This window comes from Vanessa tameamea, chromosome 12 (genome assembly GCF_037043105.1).
Source record: "Vanessa tameamea isolate UH-Manoa-2023 chromosome 12, ilVanTame1 primary haplotype, whole genome shotgun sequence".
Lineage (NCBI taxonomy): Eukaryota > Metazoa > Arthropoda > Insecta > Lepidoptera > Nymphalidae > Vanessa > Vanessa tameamea.
Window position 1 is genome coordinate 9,628,097 of NC_087320.1, and position 26,671 is coordinate 9,654,767.

General features: G+C 31.3%; 1 protein-coding gene across 1 annotated transcript in view; it reads left to right on the forward strand.

Annotated features, from left to right (window-relative positions):
• Positions 1–26,671, forward strand: part of LOC113392899 (C3 and PZP-like alpha-2-macroglobulin domain-containing protein 8) — a 215,112-nt gene that overhangs the window by 117,239 nt on the left and 71,202 nt on the right. Inside the window, exons 4-6 of the mRNA XM_026629515.2 lie at positions 6,066–6,251; positions 9,518–9,643; positions 20,752–20,975. Of these exons, the coding sequence (XP_026485300.2) occupies positions 6,066–6,251; positions 9,518–9,643; positions 20,752–20,975 (536 nt within the window). The remainder of the gene's footprint in view (positions 1–6,065; positions 6,252–9,517; positions 9,644–20,751; positions 20,976–26,671) is intronic.

Genomic DNA, 26,671 nt, shown 5'->3' on the forward strand with positions numbered 1-26,671 from the left:
ACAGATTGTTTTAACAAAACGCCGTCATATTCAGGCCTTTTTGTAAACATATTGTATATACAAGCCTTCCTCGTTTATGAGTGTACCGTATCAAATTCGTCGAATAGAAAATGTATAATTAAAATATTTTAAACTAAAAATAACGTTGAAATTCAATATGAGTTCTATGTAAAGTATGTTATATAAATATTGTATAAATATACTTTATTTTATACACTTTCAAGAGGGTATAACTTTAAAAAGTTTTGCGTCGCGATATCAATCGGTTGCATTCAAGTTTGTGCAGTCCCGTGGGCACGTACTTTTGAATCTTGTGAAACTATTTGCTACTTATTTTGATTTTAAGTATTTTAAAGTTGTCCTTAGACGTCGTTTGAGTTTGTTTAGTTTACTTATTATTTAAAACTAGATCTTAAATGTAGTGTTAATAAAGTTATTTATAGATTGGCATGAAGCTAATACATATTCCATTCATTCTTCGTAATTTGAAACGATAGATCGTATTTAATTCAATCAGCATGTGCTAACTCTTTTGAATAAGCATTCAATACCTGAAGCGTAAATGTGTTTCAATCAAAATTACGAACAAACATCCGTCTCTTTCTGTTACTCTTTATATTTATGTATATAAGTTTCAATTAAAATATTTTGTAACATGTTGACAATTAAAAAAAAATCTAAAACAATAAATTCAAGATTATGAAATATTATTATAAAAGTTGATTAGAATATTTAGCATAAAACGTCATCGTTTGCATCAATAAGATACCGTTTAGGTAAAAACATTATTAGTTAATGTCACTTTGATTAATAATAGTTTCAGATACTATAAGTAAATACGATAAAAACGGAACAAATTTCAAGCAAATTGCTTATATCGAAACGTCGTTAAAATAATAAATCTCTGACTTATGTATTTCATTAAAGACCCCTCAAAATGTAATCTGTCAAAACCAATGTTCTTGAGAAAAGCCACACTTGATCCCTTCAGATGGCGACGGTACGCCAGGAAAATTTAATTCCCCTGACGGAACTTTAATTGAATCCGCTCAAATCGATAGATACTTTTCTAATTATTCAACGAAGATTCGTATACGTTAAAGCAAATTACTCTCTTGTTTATCAAATAGAACATAGTTGTAAACATTCAGCAGGTAAACGGGAGAACTAAAATATTCGGAACGCTAGAATTGATTTAATTTAATTTAATTGAATCGGGTAGTCTATGGGACCGAATTTAAATACGAATAGATTTTCTTTAAATACTTAACGATGTAAAACTTTTCGAAAGAAAGTGCAGATAGTTTGAGATAACTAGTTTTCTGGACTGATTTGTGTGAAACATTCGAAAGCCAGAACTTAAAATTGAGAGTCGTAAAAACAATTATTGAATTTAAATTTTATATTTGATGTCCTTTGAGACGTTTTCATTATTAAATTAAATTTTAAGTAACTTATACCAACCTACGGAACTGAAATCAAATTTAATCAAAATATTCTCAAATAGACTCTGGCGAGCAATTTAGTATCGTCATTTTATTAAATAAATTTAAATTTAAAGATACTACAGATTCTTAATAATGTTACGTAGATTTCAAAAAATCCGAAAATAAAAGAAACTAATTTACAAAATTTAGCAAAACATTCTATGATAGTAATTGATTTTAATATTATCTTTAATATAACAATAGAAAATACACCGAGTTTTAAAATATTGAAAGTCACCAACAATATTTTTAATGCTGTTGGACTAAAAGCTAAAAAAGAACAAAATCAATCGTGCACTTAAGGAAATGTCACGTCGAGTTAAAATAATTCAAAATTTTTAATATGAAAGTTAACTGGTTTCTTTAACTGAGAGAAATATTACCAGAAATATTCATTTAAGATCGAAATTATATTACCGAGCGTATTTTAAAGATAAATGAATAAAAAAAATGAAAATGATGCTATTCTGTGCGGTCGGCTAATGAAGCAGTTTGGGCGACTAATTTGCTAAATTGTGTGCACGGCGAATATTATACCCGAACTAAGCATTCGGATATGAGAGAGCTTATGTATAATACGAACGAGTTTTAAAGCTGGAAAACGGGCACTTACATTTAATATCAACAGAAATACCAATAAAATTCTGAACAATACAATTCGAAATACGATTTTTTTTAAATTTGCTTTACGTCAAACGACAATAAAAAATTGACGTACAGTTGAAAGTATCTAGACGAAAATAAATATGTTTTTAAATTTAGAACCAATCATGATATTACAATTTAAAAAAAAACTTGTCAAAAATGATATATAATTTTTTTTACTTTTATTGAAGTAATCCTTGCTGTATTTCGTATCTGTTCAGCTTCAGTGATTATAACATCTTTGCCAGCAGGGAAATTGGTTCATCTGGAACGTGCAAGCAATTGTCGCCTTTATAGCCTCCATTTTGTGCAGTGCTAATAACACTGTCAGAGGAAGGTAGTTACGGTTCACAATGGGGAACGGTGAGATTTAATTACAGGCATGAGTCAGGATTCATGATGATTGTCGAGAAATATTATCGAGTTTTAAATCGTGGTGCTAATTTTTCCTTTTCTTTAAGAATAATCTAGTCTAACTACGTTTCTTTACAGCATATAATATTAAAAAGAACTAGGAGCAGGCAATTTAAATATTTTATACCGTGGAATATTTAATTGCCTTACATTAGCAGCCTGTAAATTTCCCACTGCTGGCCTAAGGCTTCCTCTCCCTTTGAGGGGAAGGTTTGGAGCTTATTCCACCACGCTGCTCCAATGCGGGTTGGTGGAATACAAATGTGGCAGAATTTCGTTGAAATTAGACACATGCAGGTTTCCTCACGATGTATTCTTTCACCGCTGACCACGAGATGAATTATAAACACAAATTAAGCAAATGAAATTCAGTGGTGCTTGCCTGGGTTTTAACCCTAAATCATCGGTTAAGATGCACGCGTTCTAACCACTGGGCCATCTTGGATCTTAAATGCCTTATCGGACATAAAATGTATCTATCAGTTACGCTAGAAGATAAATTATATAATAATAATAACTAAACTACAAATAAGTCAATTTACTTTTAAAAATCATTCAATTAACAAATTAAACGAATGCAATACCAAAAATGATCGTTGTTTTACTTTACTAAGTCATAATTAACGTACAGAAATATTTTTTCATTTTAAGGTTTTGTGTGAGTCTGGGTAGGTACCCTTGCATATATTCTACCGCGAAATAGTATTAATTTGTGTTGTTGTGTTCCAGTTTGAATGAGTTAATTTAACTACAGGTACAAGAGATCTATGGACAGTGATGACCACATACAACAAGATGGCCATACTTGTGCCATAAAAAAAAGCATTACAATATAAATGTATTTCTTATATTTTCTGTGATAAAATATTGTTGTAACAAATATATCGCTCTATCGTGTAAAAAAAATGAAACAAAAAAAAACAATACCTCATAAATGATTATTGTCTTTGTATCAAACACTGACGTTGAATACGTTGATAATTGGAATGTTCATGATATTTACAAGTTTCTTTGTAAGTGAGTCTGTTTTATTTCTCTGATATTTATCTCATTAATAAAAGGAATCATAAATAATATATATTACTTTTATATATTTGAAAATAGTATTCTTTTTATTAGAGTAATTTTTGTTTCATGTATTTCTGAGCACGAGAGTCGATTGCGGGTTCAAACCCAAGCAAGCACCGCTGAATTTTCATGTGCTTAATTTGCGTTTATAATTCATCTCGTGTTCGGTTAAATCAAACATCGCGAGGAAACCTGCATGTGTCTAATTTCAACGAAATTCTGCTACATGTGTATCCGCTATCCTGAGCAGCGTGGTGGATTAAGCATCTCCTCAAAGGAAGAGAAAGCCTTTGCCCTGCAGTAGGAAATTTACAGACTGTTACTGTATATCTATACTGATAAAAATATGAAAAGTTTGACTTGAATATAAATATAATATCAACATACATAACTATAGGAATATTTATTAGTAACGATCGTTGACTTTTATAAAAAAAAAATTCTATATAATTTTGTTCCTCAACAAGCCTTTATAAATAAAACGTTTGGATAATATTGTTTAACGTTACTTCGTATGAAAACTCATAAATATATCATTTGACTTAACTTACTTATTAACATGGAACGAGTTCTGTGTATTCGGGTCTGAATTTTAAATGAAATTCTGAAAGAAAAAGTGAAATTACTCATATATATATATATATTGTACATGTATATTATACATGTACAGGAACGCCGAATTTTACGTATTCTTATTAAAACTTGTCAAAAGAAATGTCCCGTTTCATATTAAACAAAAGTTAACAAATTGATTTTAATATTCTTTAAAAGACACTACGGTTAAACAGCGATATACTTACTAGTGCTGAGTTTTAAAAGGTCATTGAGCAAATGTAATTTAAAGGAACATAGGCTCTTAGTTTCCCTGGTTAGCGGAACGAAAAACTTTGTTTTTAATGTTTAATCACAATTAATAAATAATTAAATACGACTCAAATTAACGTTAAACGGGGACTAGATTTATAAATTTCGCGCGGGTAAAGCCGCAGGCTCACCTAGTTTATTGTAAAAATATATAAAAGTCGAACGGGCAAGTATTTCCAATATAAAATAACGTTCACCCAATCGCCTTTCCATTCTCAGATATAATCATTCTTACCTTTTAATAGTGTCTGGTTCATTTGAGTGGTTTGCGAACGAAAATTTCTCAGACATCTTTTCCATTTGGAGGTGCTCCAAGATCTTTTATTGTCGGTATCGAAGTGTCTCGAACTTTACTTGGTCTTTAATGGAGTACCACTTCTATTCTATTTAAATATTATTACGTTTAACTTCGCTGTAACAGAGAGAAATAGCGATTGTTACAATAATTTCAACAGAATTTGACTCGTCTTCTATTAAATTGAATTGACAGAAACTTCTAAACTCTAGGTATGTATCAATCATATACAAATACACGTTAAACATTGTTAACGAGGGCGGATCCCTGGTGGGTTGTAGCGTGATGTTAGAACTTTTCTCAATATATATGTTACAGTCCTAGTGATTAAATAGCTATTGTAGATAATGACTGATCATTATTTATAATAGAATAAAAATTTACGAGACAATGTGATAAATTAAGAACGTTTGAGAATAATTGATAATAAAAACACGTGAATTAAAATAGAGAGCCAAGATGGCCCAGTGGTTAGAACGCGTGCATCTTAACCGATGATTTCGGGTTCAAGCCCAGGCAGGCACCACTGATTTTTCATGTGCTGTAATTTGTGTTTATAATTCATCTCGTGCTCGGCGGTGAAGGAAAACATCGTGAGGAAACCTGCATGTGTTTAATTTCAACGAAATTCTGCCACATGTGTATTCCACCAACCCGCATTGGAGCAGCGTGGTGGAATATGCTCCATACCTTCTCCTCAAAGGGAGAGGAGGCCTTAGCCCAGCAGTGGGAAATTCACAGGCTGTTTATGTTATGTTTTTTATGTGATAAATTAACCACTTTATCCGGTTATTATTCATAATAGCGGGTGGAAATTAGCCGAAATAATAAATACGGTCTAATTTATTTTATAAATTAAAGTTACATAACTATATAACAATGTCTGTAAACGTATATATAATATCTATGACAATGTCATTTTAAATCTTAAAATAAACATTATAATTACTACTTTTCAAATAACAATATAATATTGCTACACATACCTACTTGTTTTAGTACATTATCTAAGTCTTCGAAGATATTATATACAAGTTAATGTGATTAGTTCTGTTTAAATGATCACTTTTTATAAATTGAGTAGACATTATAAATAATAACTAGATAATATATATAATATCCGGATTTATTACTTTGGCTGTAACATATAAACTTATCTAGCTATAAGATATTCTTTCAAACAAACTTGTACATCTTAAAATAAGCGCGTTCAAAATTAAAACAAAAGAAATCTTTACCAAATTTTGTTTTAATTATACGAAATATAAATTCATAGTTTAATTTTGTTCCAGGTTATGGAATTATACCGTTGAAGATACCATCGTCACCAGCCACTCATTGCACTCTTCACACCACGGTCGGCTGCGTTGGTAACGACGACTGTACGGCTACAAGTCACAGTGTCATACGTTTGCTGGGACCAGTTCGGGACGTCATAGTACGACCAGCCCGACATCATTACCATCCGGGCGAAACAAGTAAGTTAATTAATTATGAAAAATAAATACTCTCCATTATGCAGAAACACCGTAGTGCATTCTATGAAATGAAATTGCTATTTTATTAAAAATAAAATCGCAATGGAATTTGATTCAATACAATCTATGGATAATTTGATAAATTACTCCCAGTTCATTGGTCTTTCAGAATGTTCTATTCAATTTTTATATCTGTGTAATGCGGAGAATATTTTGAAAGATAATATCTCTTTGGATGTGAATATTTTTCTCGTCTTGAATAATGGATTTTTTGTTGTTGAGTAAATTATTTTAGAAGCAACCCTTTGAATAAACATCTATTATGTTCGGTTGAAAGCAGCCGAAGGTATTGGACGTAATTAATTAGATTTTCGATCATCCTGTCACCGTCGTGATTGGCGGCTTTTTTACGTTAACAAATATATATTTTTTGAGACAAGTATTTAACGTCAAGGCTTTGTGTAAGGCTTTCTATTTAAAATAAGTTAATTAATTTTTATTTTATTTTATATTCCTAATTATTAGCAATTTACTTTTTGCAATTTTATGTTCATTATAAACGAGCCCTAATAATAGATCATTTATTTGGGTTCTTTAAAATTAATTTGGTCCAATAAATATTTTATGTTCTGACGAAAGAATTGACTCAATGAAGAAATAAATATGTACTAGAAGACATGGTACCCAGTTTCCAATGTTGGTGGCGCATTGGCGATGTAAGGATTGGTTACAAATTCTTATGGCGCCAATGTCTATGGATAGTAGGGACAACTTACCGTTTGTCCGTCCCTATGCTATAAATAAAAGCATAATTTCCTGAACCTAATAGTTACTTTGGTTAGTTACACGAATAACATGTATCGAGCTACAAATGTCAACCTTGTGAACTGTTGCCAACTTTTCCTCATTGTCCAAGTTAGAACGTAACACGGCTTACTGTAATTAATTACGTAGCAAAGCCCATATATTACGCTGGAAACTGCTTTAGCCGGATAAATTGTCTTTCAACTGTTTCACGGGGATTTGTGGCCTCATTTTTATTGATGGCTTAACTTAGATAGTCGATGAACGGCTGAATTGTGTCGTTACGCTTTAAATTTTATTTCTCGTTGAATTCTTTATTGAAATTATATTTTATATCGATTTAAACAATAATACCAAATAGTTTTGTTATGTTTATTTTTAAGCTTGCAACGTATTAAAAATCAAAACATACTTTTTTTAAAGTGGGATTGGACATGTAATGTAAATCTACTATCAGTTCGAAATGTAGATTTTATCAAGAAGAACCGGCAAAAACCTCAGTGCATTATCTTTTAAAAAAAAAAAAAATTAAATATATAAAAAAATTTGAAATAAAATAATAGATATTTTAGTTGATATTTTATAGAGAAGTCTCTATTATACTATGTCTACGTTATTTCCATTGTTTATTTTGCCTTTGCCGTAAATTTCCTATCCGTCATCAGTTTTATTTGTATCTTTCTTAATATATACTTTTTTTTAATATCTATTCTTAACTATTTCATAAAATTTCAATGATATCATTATCAAAGTTTGTTGTAATATTTTTTTTTTTTTTAAATAAAAAGGCTTATCTTAATAAAAAAAAGAAATAAGTATATATTATGGCCAATGAGCCATTCATTACATGGCCAATACGCCACCAACATTGACAACTGAGATGTTATGTCGTTTGTGCTTGTACTTACATTGGCTCACCTTTCAAACCGAATACTAAGTATTGCTCCTTGTCGGTAGAATATATAATCGAGACGAATTTGCACAAAACTGTACCACAGAGTAAATTACTGCAGAAAAAAATTAAAAAGGATTTATTCGTTGCTTCATTTGCTAAAATTTTTATCAAAAAAATTTATATCATCCATTAAGCAGATTAAACATAACATCAAAGTTCAATTCACACACTCCATTTAAAAACGATAAACATGTTTTATTCCCGTTTTTATTTGCTTTTTATTTCGAAAACGGTAATGATAAAGTTATGAGAGATACGTTATATAATCCATCGTATATTTCATAATGTTTGTGCCTTTTGTAAGCAGCTTATCGGTTATTTATTACATTTATGATTCATGATACATTAATTTATGTTTTATTATCGTTATCTCGAATATTCTGGATTATTTAATGAGTTTTTGTAAAGAGGTTTTATATGTTAAATGTTTTATTTTATTTTTAATTATTGAAATGTTATTCTTGTACTGTAATAAATAATAGTATTTTATCGTATAGATATAAATACTGTGCAGATAAAATGTGTAGGATATGCCTGCGTAAACAAACGACTGCGTAGTCTAAATAAACTTGAAGAAAAAGATTCGATAGTTGTAATTTAATTAATCTCCTATTTTACTAAAATTAACTTATATTATTAATTTATCAAGATAGAGTGTCGCACTACAAAATAATTAAAGGAACCGGGCCAACTTTACTATATTGGTGTGCGTAATAGCTACACATGACTCGCAAACTTCTGAAAACTGTTGGTTATTATTATTTTCAATACGTTCTTAGCTTTGACAGTTTATCTACACAAATAATATTAAAGGTAGATAATTGAATCTCAATTTTGATTATCGAAATGAATAAAGATTTTAAATATTTCCTTATTTTAGTGTAAATTTGACCAGCTTAGTGCACGTTGAATATTAAGATGTAAATATATAATAAATATTTTGGATAGATAACTTAATCGCCAGTTCATTGCTCGATCATAAAATGGCATTTTATGTTGATTCAGTATATAAAATAAAATTCAATTTTCATAAATAATGTACTATTACTCAGATATTACTGCGTGTGCTTATGTACAACCACACGCATACGTATATACGTTTATGTACGTACGTTTATCTATGTAATGTTTATTAATGTGTGTTTACATATGTATGTAAACACACATTAATAAACATTAATAAAATAAAGGTATACCTATTTACGCGCACGTATTACTATCTCTTCGACGTACTTAAATATAGTTTTTAATTGCAAATAAATTAATTACAATAAAGTAATATTAATAAAAAAAAAACAGTTTTTTTATTATTTTGATATGTGTGATTTCTTAATTTTTTTTTACCACTAATATAATAGTTTCTTACAAATTTAAACAGTCTCTAAATTGTGATTGTTTGATTGCGACTGACACTTTATCAGCGGTACTGCGAGCACATTATCTCATAACGCGCCCAAAAGAAGTTTAACTTCAAAAACATCTATATTTTGCGATTTCTTTGTTTCAGTTACATTCTGGATTCTTGCTTTGGACCACGATCTGCGCTTGGTGAGACACGAAATCGCATACGTCGCTCTCAGTGATCCAGCTGGAACTAAAGTCGCCATATGGGATCAACTGTCTATGGATGAAGGTGAGGTTGTCTGCCTCGTTGATCTAGTTGCTGACACTGCGGTCTTAGGTTCAAGCCCTAGGTTGATCCGATACAAGAATACAGAGTTTATCGATCGAAAAAGTCTCATTAACAGCTCGGAGACCTGGTAAAGTCTTTCCAGTCGCGTCGGATGTGCCATCCCATCGATTTAACACATTATGGTCAAGAATATAATCAAAACTATCTTTAAATATTTTTTAATCATTCTTGTATAGGTATTGTAACGACTAAGCGTTTTATTGACGGTTTATGATATACTATCGTATATCATATATAGTGGCAACAACTATCGCAAACTACGTACCTAGTGGTATTTATTTATCTTTACAAATATACATACATATATATATATATATATATATATATATATAAACAGTTTATTTTTTCAGAAACTTCAAAAAGTATTCAATAGAACTCAAACTAAAAAATCACAAGTTTGATTCTGAACTCTCTGACTATTACAATCCACAGATAGCACAAACTTTATTATTGATACCTTAGTGTAATTAATATTTAATAAGTTTTATTTAGAAAAGGATCAATCAGATCTATACGCTCGTGTAATTGTGCGCGTGTGTTTAAGTGTGTGTGTATATTATTTAAAAGCGAATTAATGATTCAATCATAAAAAAGGTAAAATAATATTTTGTAAGGATATTCTCCGAAAGTGTTCAAACAAGACGTAATCAAAATACATTACGAAACGTGACTCAGTGGATAACTTTATAATACAACGAAGGTAGACTGTTTACCATCTAAAAGCTTTTCTATGTCACATCAGCAAGGATCAGCTCCGACAGATTCAATTTCCGATTATAAATAATCTTAGTATCACGGGAAAAGGTGCGAATCAGACATTCTTAAAGGTTAAATATAACAATAAAATATGATTGAAATTCAGAATATTCAGTGGAACCATGGACATCGGCGCTATAAGAAATATTTAATAAATTCACCAACCTAGGGAATTAAGATGTTATGTCCCTTGTACCTGTAGTTACACTGGCTCACTCAGACACGCACGCCTTCAAACTGTAACACAACAATACTAGGTATAGTTGTTAGGCGCTAGAATATCCGAGAGGGGATAGTACTTACCCACAAGGGTTTGCCATTGCCAAGCACAAACTTAATCATAGTATATGGAATATTAAAGAAAAACTGCTTCCCAGAAACATAACATCTACATTTATATTTTAATAGTTAAAAAACTATCAGTTGGGTTTAAAAATAAATATATTATATATTCAATAGCCTGTTTATTGAGAAAGGTCTATCCAAATAACTTCACGAGTCATAAATGACTAACATTGATAGCCATAGATAAGTACTCATATAAAACACAGCCATGACTAACTACGGAGTTTAAAATTAAATAAACGGAAACGATTTAAAGCGTTTGAAAGTAAAAGTGAGAGTTTCAGACATTAAATATGAGTCGTTAATTGCCATAAATGTAATGCAGTAGTCGATATTAATACAATCAAAATTAAAGTAAACACAAGATTATCCAATTATGTGCGTAGAGTTGAAGTGCGTTTCGAGGTTGTTTATTAATAATCATTTAACAAATAATCGTAACCATTCGTACGTTACGTCTATTTGTTTTGTTTTAAAGGGATCAATTTCAGTTGTCATGAAAATTTAACCAAACACAATATGTGCTATTAATAATTAATTGTTTAACGAAAATCGACAATCTTCTTGTTGGACTCAGCTAGTCCAACAAGAAGGTTGGTAAGGTTGTAGACTCCAATATTCTAAATTAAATCTTCGAGTCGGACCAATAAAAATATTGGGGTTTTCTGCCAGGAGTTTGAAAGTTAACACTAGATCTATCGTAAGCATTCGGTCATGCGCGTGAACCATCTCACTTCCTATCGGATTTCCATTCAATCGCTGTCATTCCAGTGTCCCTGTGGCTCTGACTACGTATTTCCTTTGAGATTGACAGTTTGTGATCAAAATCTGTCAGGATGATATCAAATTTCATAACTATTCATTTAGTTCTTTTCGGTGAAGTTATACTTCAAGTATCTTTGTGAAATCTAAAATATAGATTTCCATATAATTATAAACTGCTGGGTAAATATTCAAATGCATCTTCCTATCGAACAATAAAATAAGTTTTAATGAGCAGCATCTGAATTGTTATTAAGTTCATATGTAAAAACGATGTAACGAAAACTAAACTGTAATCAAAGGAAAGCGACTTAAACTGAAACTCCATTAACTTTGGCAAGCCGCAAATGAGCTAGACAAGTTTAGGAACTATCAAAGCAAATTGTTCCTTGTCATGCTTGAAGATACCTTTGTAACTTCAAATAGCTTTGAGACTGTGAAAGCAAATCAACTAACAGGATTTGACATATAGGTATATTATGGTCATTTTCATTCTCGACCTAAATATTGCACAATGGAATTAAATCATTTATCTTTAAGTTGTTGTAAAAATTAAAACGTGCCGTTTCTGTCTGATGCTTTCCATTACTTCTCTTCGCCTATAGACATTTTATTACAAGAATAAACTACTCGTTAGACCGACAATGTATTGTAATTATATGGTTATTGCACTTGATTACTTCATGAACGAAAAATAAAATAAAGTAGTAGCACTTTGTGGTAGAAAAGAGTAAAAAGAGTAAAGATGTTGAAATAGAGTAACTACTGAGTTTCTTGCCGGTTCTTCTCGGTAGAATCTACATTCCGAACCGGTGGTAGCTTTACTTGAAATAGTTTGTTAAATGACGATTCAAAAGTGCTTGTAAAAGCCTACTTGAATAAAGTATATTTTGATTTGTTTTGAATAATACATGATTAAAAAAGCCGAGATGGCCCAGTGGTTAGAACGCGTGCATCTTAACCGATGATTTCGGGTTCAAACCCAGGCAAGCACCACTGAATTTTCATGTGCTTAATTTGTGTTTATATTTCATCTCGTGCTAAACGGTGAAGGAAAACATCGTGAGGAAACCTGCATGTGTCTTATTTCAACGAAATTATGCCACATGTGTATTCCACCAACCCGCATTGGAGCAGCGTGGTGGAATATGTTCCAAACCTTCCCCCCAAAGGGAGAGGAGGCCTTAGCCCAGCAGTGGGATATTTACAAACTCCTAATGTAAAAAAAAATGTAAAATACTTGATTGATTGGTACACATCCAGACGAGCTTGCACATAATTCGGTGTAGCCAAATTCGACGTTTATTTTTAAAAAGAGATAAAATGTAAAAACTTTGTGGTTTAGATATACTAAAAATAACGTAAATTGTTTTCTACAGTATAATTAATAGTTTTTGTAACTAAGTTATAATTTATGAAATTGACTAAATTTCTTTTAATAATAATTTATAAACAATCTTCATTGAATATGTCGAAACGTAAAAAAGATAAAATGTAAAAACTTCATTGTTTAGATATACTAAAAATAACGTAAATTGTTTTCTACAGTATAATTAACGGTTTTTGTAACTAAGTTACAATTTATGAAATTGACTAAATTTCATTTAATAATAATTTATATACAATCTTCATTGAATATGTCGAAACATATAACGCCATTGTCTTTTTTTTAAGTCATACTCTGATGAGAAATAATAAAAGAATAGTATTATGATCACTCAATAAACTAACATTTAATGCTTTGCAAGCTTCAAGGTCTAAGTTATTCTATATCTTTTTAACTTTTTCTCTCATTCAGTTATATTCTGCAAACTTGTATATCTTCAGTGACTCCGACAAGCCTCTCTAATTGCAAAGTAACTTCGCCATTGTTGCTCTTCCTGACTTCGAAGTTACGACCAATAAACGAAGCACTTCATTTTGTTTCGACGCTCGAAGCAAGAAGTTATTGCACGCTTTCATATTTGCTAATCCAATATCGGATTCGGATTTTTGATGCCTCCGAGAATAATATTCGTTGCCAAAAAATTGTGAAGATATTTTTATAAATTTTTACGGAATGTTTATATTTATAATATTGAGTATCAGTTAAGAGTAGAAGTAAATTCTAAAAAAACTTTACAAGGAATGGAATATGGAATTCCAATTTCAAAATGGTTTTTATTTATTATAAAATTAACACATAAATATACTACTACTTTAGTGGTAGTAATGGGACTACATATAATTTATAATCGATAGAAATAATACAGATAACAAAATAGACAAAGTATTAATATAGTAAAAGGTAATAAAAGTTACATCACGAAGTATAATTTATATCATTGACTGTTTCGAAGAAAGTCTCACAAGCTATTATTTGCATTTAAACTCGTAACGAAATGATTTAAAATACCTTTATAAATAATTCAAGGGCATTTATCAACCTTGGAAAATCTTATAGACATTTCAAAAATGTAACTTAATTTGATTTCCGACCGATACAGAGTCAAATTCTTAGCCATCAGAGCAACGGGTGGGCGTTTCTATAAAAGCATTTTCTTGTCATTTGCAACGTAACCCGTGTCAAATTTTGATAGATTGGGCTTGCCTTGCGCGTCCCCTCTGACTTATCTTTGACGTATTATTGAAATTTTCCTATTGATTGATTTGATTATTTCATAATAAAAACATAATATTGCTTTGAGATTTATTCCTGAAATTCTTTGGACCAATGACGTATTACAAAGGTCGAATGTTGAACTATAATAAAGTATTTTTGTATGTAGTTGTAATGGGTTTGACGCAAAGTTATAATAAGTATAAGTAGAAATAAACTTTATCAAAGACATATTCGTGAAAAATATTTTTTATGTTTGAAAAATCAATATATAATCATCATCCTGCTCCTTATTCCAATTTTATTTGGGTTCGGCGAAGCATGTCTCCTTCTTCCATACTTCTCTGTCTGACGTCATCTCGCATGTAGCATTATTTCCAGTCATATCGGCTTTCATCATATGAAAAATCTATACATTATGTTACATTAATTTTGAATGTCTATTCAACCAATTTCTGTGTAGCCATTTCTCAAAAAACAAGTCATGGAGACTTAGAAGCTCGACTCTTGGTCGAAGCGATGACTCTTGCACAATCATAATTCCTTCGAAATATAAGAATTCTTAATAGAAAATTCAAAAATTACTCATATTCACTAATCTCAATCACAAGGAATTCAAAATACATTGCTTCAATGACATCAACTTTTCCAACTATAAGCTCAATGGAAATTCACTCAAATTCTTTCAATATTCCAAATAATCTCTACTACTTTCCGTCGTTTTTATAGGATAATAGATTTATCAATAACTTTTAGTTTCGGGACACAAGAATTCTTTTACGTAAGCAAAGGGATCAAGTAGTTACACCTGACATCGGTATGGGTTACCTTTACTATGTTAACATGTTCGTAGAAAACTTTCTGATACTCGTATTATTTCTATTTCAGTTTTATATTACGTATTGTTATTGAGATAATCGTATACACTTTAGAATTCAGAAAACCCTGATTATTAAACCAAAATATATCCCTTTTTTTCAATTTATATCCTTTTTCGCAAATAATTCTAATAAAGAATCATTACAAAGGACTTTCTCGTATATAAGAATTATATTTAAAAATACAGATTTATGATATAAATTAAAAATAATATTTTCCAGAAAATCTTAGATTATTACCAGTATTCATGTCGTGAGTAATATATTTTTTGCACTTATTGCTTTAATTATAGAGTAATTACAATAATAAGATGGGCCGGCAAATAGGCCACCACGACCAATAGACATTGGTGCCGTAAGAAATATTAACCATTTCTTATATCACCAATGCGCCAACCTTGGAAACTACGTTGTAATGCTTGTGCTTATAAAATCACCGGATCACTCACCCTTGAAGGGTGAATGAGCCGGTGTTTTTAACCGGGTCAGAGTAATACTAAGTGGTGCAGTTTGACGGTATAATTTGTGATTGGTAATCTCATCAACATCTCAATGGATGTACTCTGAAGTTCTTACTATCAAAGACATCAGACATCAATCAAATTGCGATGAAATTTGTATCAAAAATTATTCATTTCTATAATATTATTTCTGAAATTATAATATATTGAAAATAGTTATTTATGAAGGCGTCAAAAATTCACTTAAGATGAAAATTTCGCATGGAAGCTTGTCAAATTTCAAATTTAGAATACGGTATTTTTGTTTCAATTTATTAAAAGACATCTGTTAAAGAGTTTATAAAAAATCCTCACCATGATAGTTTTTTTATGGCATAGGTTAGCGGTCTAGCACACGGGCCACCTGATGGTAAGTGCTCGCCACCGCCCATAGACAATGGCGCTGTAAGAAATATTAACCATTCCTTACATCGCCAATGCGCCACCGACCTTGGGAACTAAGATGTTATGTCCCATGTGCCTGTACACTGGCTCACTCACCTTTCAAACTGGAACATAACTGTTATTTGGCGGTAGAATATCTGCTGAGTGAGTGAAATGTAATGTATTGAATCTCATAACTTATTTAAGCCAGAAACATATCGTTGTTACGGCTTCTGTTTATAAGTAAAAGACCAACGTAAGTGCTTTCCGATAGAAAGACCTACTCACGAAGGTACCTTTCACGCGGAATTAGCAGTCTCCTATCTTAGTATGCGTGAGATGACATTTTTATATTTTGGAAAATATTGTAAATTTTTACTATTTAACATTAAAATAAGCAGAATCATTAGAGTAGACTCGTGATTGTGATAACAATATTCGTTATTAAAATTAGTAAAATTAAAGCTACCACTATACTTTCAGACAGATAACAACCAGAACGATTCGTTTATTACGAATATTAATCTTATAAATTGGTCATAATTATATTCTACAATAATTGTCTGTACTAATTGGTGTCTTTACAAAGCAATAGATAGTTTATTTTTGTTCTAGATTATCTGTTTCGTTTATTTATTCTATACTATTTATTGGAACGGAATTCTTTTGCGGCTTACAATAGGGAAATGGCTGAAATTGTCACGTAAGGGACAAGCGTTATGCTTCCAGGCGATCTTCCCTCTCTTTCTCTTCCTCTGAATATTTTACAGAGTATTATAATTCATTAGCAGCCTGTTAATTTCCCACTGCTGGACTAAGGCCTCCTCTCCCTTTGAGGATAAGATTTGGACCACATTCCATCACGCTGCTCCAATGCGGGTTGGTGGAATACACATGTGGCAGAATTTCGTTGAAATTAGACACACACAGGAATTCTCACGATGTTTTCCTTCACCACCGAGCACGAGATGAATTATAAACACAAATTAAGCACATGAAAAATCAGTGGTGTCTGCCTGGGCTTGAACCCGAAATCATCGGTTAAGATGCACGCGTTCTAACCACTGGGCCATCTTGGCTCTCTATTTTAATTCACGTGTTTTTATTATCAATTATTCTCAAACGTTCTTAATTTATTTTTTATGTTATTTAATAAATAATACATAGCAAAAGCAACTTCGTCCCAACCGCGTGTCCCAGACACATCAAACATCCTGTATCTTATTACATTATAAGTCAAATATTTTTTTTCTTATAACACCTGCTTAACAGCCAATGCTCATAAAATACACGATCATATGTGTGGTTGTAATAATAATAATAAGTTCCATAATGTACATTTATTATATTAACAATAACATTTAAATGATACACTGCTCGCAAAAGCGCATCAAACCAATAATTAAGAATGAGCGAATTGATTGACACGTATATAATATTAACATCGAAACTACTTGAGCAAAATAAACAAAACGCATTTTGAATGTTTTCAAGATTCGTTGAAAGTCAAATCTGAGTATTTGAGGAATATCGTATACTATTATAAATTATGGAGTAGAAACCGATTCGATTAAATTGAAGTTTCCACTAATCGATAAAATCTATAATATATCAACTAGTCACGTTACTATCATAATTAATCGTAAAATGTCAATTAATCAGGCAACCTGCAGGCCTACCCGTCCGAATGATATAATCATCAGTCCAAATAAGAGCGGATAAAACCGAAGGGGGAGGCCAGTCTTAGAAAAAAGGAACGAGGCAACAAATCTGTACTAATATTATAAATAGGTAAAATATGTTTGTTCGTTCGTATGGAGTAATCTCCGAATGAAATTCCAGAAAAAATATTTTCACTGATAGAAAGCCCCATTTTTCCTGAGTGCTATAGGGTATAAATTGTATTTCTTTTATATCATATTCTTCATTACACAGTATAAAACAAAGTCGTTTACCGCTGTCTGTCCGTATGTATTAGATCTTTAAAAGTGACACAACGGATTTTGATGAAGTTTTTTTTAATAGATATATAATGGACAATATAGTAGAGAAACACTGATCATTTTAGAGGTGGAGTGCAGGTGGAGGAGGTTTCTGAAGTGATGTCGTAAATAAACATATTTTTGCGCTTACATTGCAAACGCTGGCTAAACCCTACGAGATAGATCAAAATAATGTACTACAGTATTGTAGACCTTAAAACGTTCTACAAAAAAGTCCTTTATGGTATATGTCTATCTCTCAGGGATAATCCACAATGACCATTTTTTATCCTTTACTTTTTACGAGAAATAATGGCTTATTTTAGAAGCGATTTTAAGCAATACGGCATTAATCCTTATCCAATTAAGTACTTTAAATTCATTGTGCATTTTATAAAGATCAATATTGCCCTTAACAGCATGTAATTGAAATGAATATTTTCGAAGATATTATAGATTTAAAACGCAGGGACATTGCGGTTTGTATTGTCTGACTGAAAAACTGTGAACGTTGTAAGACATTCTGTAGTATATTTAGTACCAGCATTGCACCCGTGCGAAGCCGGGGCGGTTCGCTAGTCATTAATAAACTGTATCCCTGCGAAGCCGGGGCAGGTCATAAGTCATCAAATAAAAACAGTTTTGCTAATCAAAATTAAAGTTCCGGTAGCTTAGTCATTTCCTTTTGTTTTGATACATTAATAATGAGAATACGTCGTGTCTCGCTGTCACCGGGGCTTGAGTTTTGATTAATTACATTCGTCAACCCTTGGAAGTCATGTGTCATATCCTGAAGCAAAAACATCGTGAGTAAGGCGACGCCTCGTGTTATTGGGTCGAGTGTTAGAAAAATGTCCACAAGTTTATGAAAAAAATATTTTGAAACTAAAGCGTCTTGACTATTAGAGGAAAAAGTTCAACAATTATTATAAGATTTTTTTTTTAAATTTTATGTTTAATGGTTTTTGTTTTTTTTTTCAGATGTATTGACATGATTTTTCTGTATAGAGATATATTACGGTTTATGTCATAAATCACTTGGCATCTCACTCACGAAATCTTGACAGCCGACTTCCGATACGCCGTTTTGACACATGTATTCTATAAATTTTATAATTATTATATCAATTTCGCATATCATATTTTGATATCTTACGCTCGTATTCTGCGGCGAGTTTCGAGATTCTTCTTACAGAATACCTCTACTGTGTTCGACTTAACTACGGAATTTTCATTTAGGAAAAATTTCGGAATCTTATAGGAAATATCTATAGGACCAACCCGGATTAACATTTTACGGATGTAAAAGATTGTCATTAAAATTACTTTAAAGATAACTTAGCATGATACTTCTTCCTAGAAAAATTCTTATGCTGATGCAATTTCATTTAAAGGATCAGATTTTGGTAATCCACACTTCTGTATCATACTAAAATGTAAAATCTAAATATTCTAATCTATTACAGAAAAGTATACAATTCTTACGAATTCTGCAACATGTGACGATTTTGGGGTACAATATTTCTTTAAGTTTAGTCGATCACAACTGATCTCTGCATAGTATAATTAATATATGTCCTAATCAACTAAAAAAGTAAAACACGTTAGAGAAAAAAGAGTGTTCTCCGTGGTGATGGAATTTCGGAAATCGAATCGAATAGTTACTGATATTATAGCTTATGGAATATATACAAGTATTAATATTAAATTCTCTACATTTTAATAAACTCCAAAGCTTCCACAAACCTTCCTCAGTGTCCATTTGAATTATAATTTTGAGAATTAATTATTAAAAAACGATCGAAATTACTATTATTTTGAAACTCTTTTTGGATATATTCTCCTCACGTTTTATCCCAAAACTATAAGACCTATAACCTTGGAATTCGGCAGACATTTTTATTTCCCGAAATCGTATATCAAGGGTTGCAGATATGTCAAACGGAAAAGTACTCTCATAAATATTAATACTATATTTAATAAAATAAATCCATAAAATTGAGTAATATTTGACGTCCACTGAAGAGATTATTTATAAGTAAAATCACGCTAAAACACGTTCGATTTTGTTAGTGGAATATATAAACTTCTCTTTTTTAATGATTTTTTTTTTAAATACAGGAATTGCTTTGCAAGTCATTTTAAGAACTCTCTATCGCAACCATCTATATTGTGCTTCTATGAATCACCTCTTGACTTATTCTGTGTATTCAAAGAAGTTTATTATATAAAAGGAAATTCTCCAGTACTCGTGTACAAACCGTTGTTCCGTAAAGATCCTCAGATTTCAAATCGTTTGCTAACAATGGACTTACTCTTTTATATATGTGTATATCACTTTTCAGTGTTCAATTCTCACGGTTATAGGTACAGATATAACTATATGTTTTTTAACTGTGATATAACAATATAATCATGATAGTGCTATATACATATATAGGTCGGAACATTACGATTTATTTTAGTATCAAACAGCAATCATTTGTTTTTACTGTGTTTAAATTGTGAGTTACGTGTAATTGATATCTACCCAGATAGTCTTGCACACCATACAAATACCACCTTTAATGGGAGGGTAAGCTGCTTCGTTACGTAACGCGTTACGGCGCCAGCCGGTCTGGCTTCCCGTTCTCTTATACATTCTTAGTTACAATTCTTGAATATGACGTATACGTACATTATAATTTCGTGTATGTATATTCAAGAAATATATATTTTATAATCAACATAAGGTTTAATTAATAAATAACGTTTCTTTACATTATCATACTTATATGCATAAAATGTAAGTAATAACTTAAGCCATTCTCAAGTGTACGAAAACTTTACTTTTTGTCATCAGGTGTACGAAAACTTAGCGCAATTCTAGCAGCTGGGGGACGTTCGGGAAAATGGAGGCTCGAGGCTCACTGTGGCGGAGGTTCAGCTCGTGTGGATCTCACTGTAGGTTCTGGATTGGGGAGTGCAACTCCAGCTACACCGGCCGCGGAGCAACACTATGTGGAATTAAAGTTCGCTGACAGCATGCGCAGGAGATACAAGCCTGGATTACCATTTGTTGGTAGAGTAAGTAATAATAGTATATGCCATCTTAAATAACGATTTAATATATATGCTCAGTGAACGTGGAAATATTTTATATGATTAGAAAAGATATAAAGAAATCGATTATTTTGACTGAATTTCCGTCACTACTGACATTATTATTGATGTTTAACTAGTATGCGTCAAATATAAAGTATAATGCATTAGTGTACTCAATACAGCTACATTCCCTATTCCCTCACTCTAGTAGCTTAAAGGGACGGCAATCAGACAACGCTGGAGGCAAATCAGGCACAGCGTTCAGAGCATTACGTGATTCATAAGAGTGTTAAAACGTCAACTATCTCCAGATAGCTATAGATAATATCTTGACAGAATAGTTATGAATTATTTGACTTGAACCGATCCAAAATTCTTAATATTTTATAACATTTAACTGCCGGTAGACAAACGAGACGAAGTAATCCATTCATGTTCTTTTTACCACGCATATTACTCAGGCAAAGTAAGAAGTTCACGACAGCACGCATTATCTAAAATTTAATGATTACCTTAACAGCTGAAGTTTAGCGTTCGAGCTAATAGCCTAAAACAAGAAGCGAAATCATAACCGTGTAACTAAAACAATTTATATTTGTCAGTTTTCATGTAATTTAAGTGGAGAAGTTTGAACATTTAGTTTCTGTAGTTTAATTTTAAGTGACGTCGTTTCTGTTTTAGTAATTCAAGTTATGAATTAATCACATCTTTTCATGAATGGTGATGGATTTTATTTCAAGATAGTAAGTTTTTACATAATATGACGTCATAAGCGTAAATGTAACGCGTTTTGTTATGTATTTTCCCGCGCTCAGTTAACCGTAAGTTCAATCATTTTTTACGTGAAACATCTATTGGGGCTCATTGTGAGATCAACTCTGCCTTAACGGCAAATGGCATGACGCTCTTTTATGCCGTCATGCTCCCTTTCCGCTGCCGCTCTCTACCGCCTTGTGTGTGCGAAGCGCGCATAATTAATATACTTCGTTTACCACACTTTATTATAACTTCTTGGTGAAAATCTTTTTTTATCTGTTTTACTTTTTTACATATTTATTTATTCTTTTCGATTAACGTGACCTAATACTTAACTTAAATATTATGTCAAAAAACATTGATGTTTCTATATTAAAACATAAAAAGTCTGATATCGATGTGGGATATATATTAATTGATATAAGTTATGTAATATAATAGTACAAATGAGTAACTACTGAGTTTGACAATGTATAGATTATTATCGGTAGTATCAGTACCAGTGGTAGCTTGACATTAAATTAAACGGTATAATACGACAGATCCGTGACGGTCACATGTTTTAATGCTTTTAAATAAAAATGAACTGTACATCTATATTTGGCCGGACAACGTTACCAAAATTAGTCATATTATAACAAATTATTTAAAAATAAATCAACAAGCTATTTGTCGTAAAAGTTTGGCTATCCAAAAACTGAATTATCATAAATAAGTCGTACAAATAAACTCTTAAATAAATATTTCAACAAAGGTCATCGAACCTGCATCTTAAGGAGAGGAAATAAAAATCAGTAAGGTTTCGCTTTTAGTATCCTTGAAAACCCGATATAATACACTATTTCAACCCAAATACTGTGTTAATTTAAATGAGATATTTAATTGACTGTTAATTGAAGTTTAGTATTTAGCTCTGTTCATCGAATTTAATCTAATTTTTTTGCTTAGAGAGCCTTGTTGATTTTTATATTATTAAGTTTGAGCTAGACTGAGCGACTAAAAGCTTCTGATAAAATAATTGGGTTCGCTATATTTGTTTAGTTAGGATTTGTTGACTTTGGCTTCGTACGTATTACATGTTAAACCACGTTTGAATGTTTGCTCATTCGTCCAATTTCTTTGTGAGGATTTTTATGGTTTAGGTTGGATGAGCAAATGGGCAACCTGATGCTAAGTTGTCACCATCGTCCATAGTCGTTGGCGCTATAAGAAATATTAACCGTATGTTAAAAGCCAATGCGCCACCAACCTTGGGAACTAAGATATTTGTTATTATGTTCTTTGTGTAAATACGTCTGAAAATATACGTCAAAAATTAAATTATACTGATGACGTAACGATTTTAGAGTGACCCAAAAATACTTAAATAAGCGAAGTTATTAATTGTAGTCATACCACTATCATGATTAAAGTAATTATTTATTTATTTACATTTTCGGCTTTATTTTCATTCAGTATAGTCATGTACTAAATTATTAAAAAATATTTTTAATTAATTTGATTATAGTAGATAGCTAATGACTTGGGTATTAGAATTTAGAATAAAAAAAAAATTAGCTTCGAATTTCGAAATTAGAATTTCATAAATGTTTATCTAAGCAATTCTTATAATGGGTTGTACGTGGAAAACACATAACGTCCTTTTACAATCATATTTCTTCTCTATGACCCAAAATGAGCGCAGTTTTCTCTCTTACGGCACATGGGATACCTTATACGGCTGACAAAGTGCTCATAAGAATTACACTTTAACGTTACAAATAACGTAAATAAAAATATTGTATGAATAAAACGTATATTCAAATAACGAACGATGTATAAGAAATGTTGTTATTTTGTAGTGAAAAATTGTCTTTTTGTTCTCCAGTATCTGAAACGTATTGAATTAAGATTATCTTACTTTGTCTAAATCTGAATTGTCTTTGATCGATAGCAGCGATGGCACAATAGGGGGACCAATGAGGTTTCTTATTGTTCCGCATTATATTGAGAAATCTCATAGTCATTTTCAGTTACTATTAATATTATGTGAAATAATTACTTATAATAATATAATGAAACGCTTTACATTTAAATTTAAAAGCAGATTAATTAAATGTATCTCCAGATTATAAAGATCAATTCATTACATCCAATGGTCACTTTCATTTAAATCAAGACAAAACTCTCACACATACTGTAAAAAAAAATCCTACCATCTCAAGACATTTGGAGTCCCCCCACGCTACTTCCTCTGACATATGGCATAATTTTATATGACATGTGCAAATTTTCTCACGATAATTTCAAAATGGCAGAGCACAAAATGCTGAACCTGCAGATTTACCCGAATGAATTTTATAAAACACAAACTTCTAACTCCCGGTTTGCCCCCGTTCTCAGCGGATGTCTACAACCTATAAGAAACATACCTGCCAAGTTTCAAGTATGTAAGTATGTAGGTATTCTGAGATTCCGTGATTAATCAGTGAGTGTTATTTCGTTTTTATATACATAGAAGATTAAGAACACGAAAATGTGGTGCTTCTATATTTTTGAACCTGTGATCTTCAGCTAAGTGCGTTAAATTTCAACAGGGGTATTCCGGGTCTTATTATTATCATTATAATAATTTACCATTGCTAGTTTAGTAATCAATTCAACATAATATTTAAGATCACAATCTTCAATATATTTAATAAAGTTTATTTGAAATAAATAATTTATCAAACACATATATTTCACTTTTTTCCATTTCACACTTCATGCGGATTCAACAATTGTTATAATCAAACAGGAAAACAATTTACGGCTTCGTATACAAAATGTAATACAACACTAACCCAGACATTTGTATAATAAACTCATTTTAAGAAACCTCCTTTATTTATTCAAATTATTTCTACACAAAGAAAAAAAAAAACATAAAATAACAATTCCCCGACACATAGATTTGCATTCTTCAGCGTGTCCCTTTCATTCGTGTCTTGGCAGCGTTACAATATAATAAATTACGAAGGCTGTCTAACGAAGAGGCCCTACATCATGATACTATTTGTTGCATCACTCTGTTTTGAATTAGTATAACTATCGGGATGTTTTTGTGTTCCCGTGATTGATTGCCTCATTACTGTGAGTAATCCTCGCCTTGTACTGGGTAATAATTCTCCTCTATTTTCTTGTGATATTTTGATATTAACGCTTTATGCTTGGTTGCGTATTTGGAAATATTTTATATGGATAAATGCTTGGGTAAAATAACAGTCTGACAATCGTAATCGTAATCTCAAGACGTAATACCTAACGTTAATAATTTGGCGTAAAGTTAAAAGTATGGACCTTTAAACGACCCATAGCTGGGCTAAGGCCTTCTCTCTCTTTGAAGAAAAGCTTTCTGAATGTCGTAGAATTTCATTGAAATTAGACACGTGTAAGTTTCTATATGATGTTTTCCTTCATCACCGAGCGCAAGGTGAATTATAAACACAATAAATTTGATGATGTTTTAAATTGTGGATACTAAATATTTAGCTAAAATCGAAGGTTAAAAATGTTATGATATGGTAGGACTTTGTACAAGCTCGTGACCACCTAATATCAGGTGCTTATTTGCCAGTCCTCCAGTCCAGTAAATAAAAATTAAAAAACAATTCACCGATTCTGTGAAATGATCAAACGAATAACGCTTCGAACTTCTTGATAATGTTTAATTACGGTTACTCGTATTTCATATCAAGACTGTCGGCAGGTTTTGGATCGAAGCCAGGTCGGGTCGACTAAATGACTTAATTAAGCCTAAGTCGACGACGCAATTTCGCGTTTTAGCAATAGCGACGGATTATTTGATAACATTGAAACGTTCATCTTGCTTGGTATATCATAAATATCTATAAATCCACGACCTTGAAATTTTTGTTTTCATATTTTAGTTACTGTTTTTATGATATAATGCTTTTATACTTCAATTATTACCGTAGGTATAGAAGGTATAACGAACGACAAGTATGTGTATAATCCATGAAAAGCACATGTTTATGATAATATAATAAATTTCAAGGTCGGATATTTCAATTTCATCAGCACCTATTTTAATCGATAAGTCGCTTAGGAGTCTTGGTGAACATGAAAAAACCTGTTTACGCGGAACATCCATAACACTCCTATTCAATAAATCTGTTAAATATAATAGAAAATATTCTAAACGAATAAAGGTTAACTAGCAAATCATTTTGTAAATATTACATACCATACACGTATTTTTTTTAAGGATTCTTAGCAATGCTCTAAATTAATCAAGGAATTACTAATAATCCTATTTACCCCTCTTAATTTTATCATTTGTATTAGGAGTGGGGACGACAATGAGGAGCCAGGATCGATCCTGTGACTTTTTAGATCGCTAGGCTCGTAAACCATTGCGCTAATGACGCTCTTTTAAGAAGTGACTACAGTCATTTGGCTTTCTAAGTGGAGACATATGTGGTCCAGTCGACTTGTTATAATATCAAAGGTATTATACTTGAATGTCTTCACTTCAGAATTGTTTAAGACCAAAGTTTATCAGATTGAAGTGACTTACATTATCTTCTTAATCCCAGGAATCGAACTTAACCATACGATTAGTTGAGATAATTTGACGAAAATAAACTTTATTCAGGAAGTAGCTTATAACATTTGTGAACAGTTAACATCGGTCTGTAACTTGTAGATTTAATCGAGAACTGATAACTCAGATTTCAATAATTTATCAAGACATTTCGCTGTACTAAGGAATCATATTCTAAATCTTCTATATATATCTAAGAACACGATGTACTCGAAATTACATTATGTAACAAATTAAAATTGTATGAGCATTGAAATAATTTATAATTAAGGTAATACGGTAAACAAATTTAGAATAAAATAGAAATATAATATTATATAGCAACGAAATATATAGT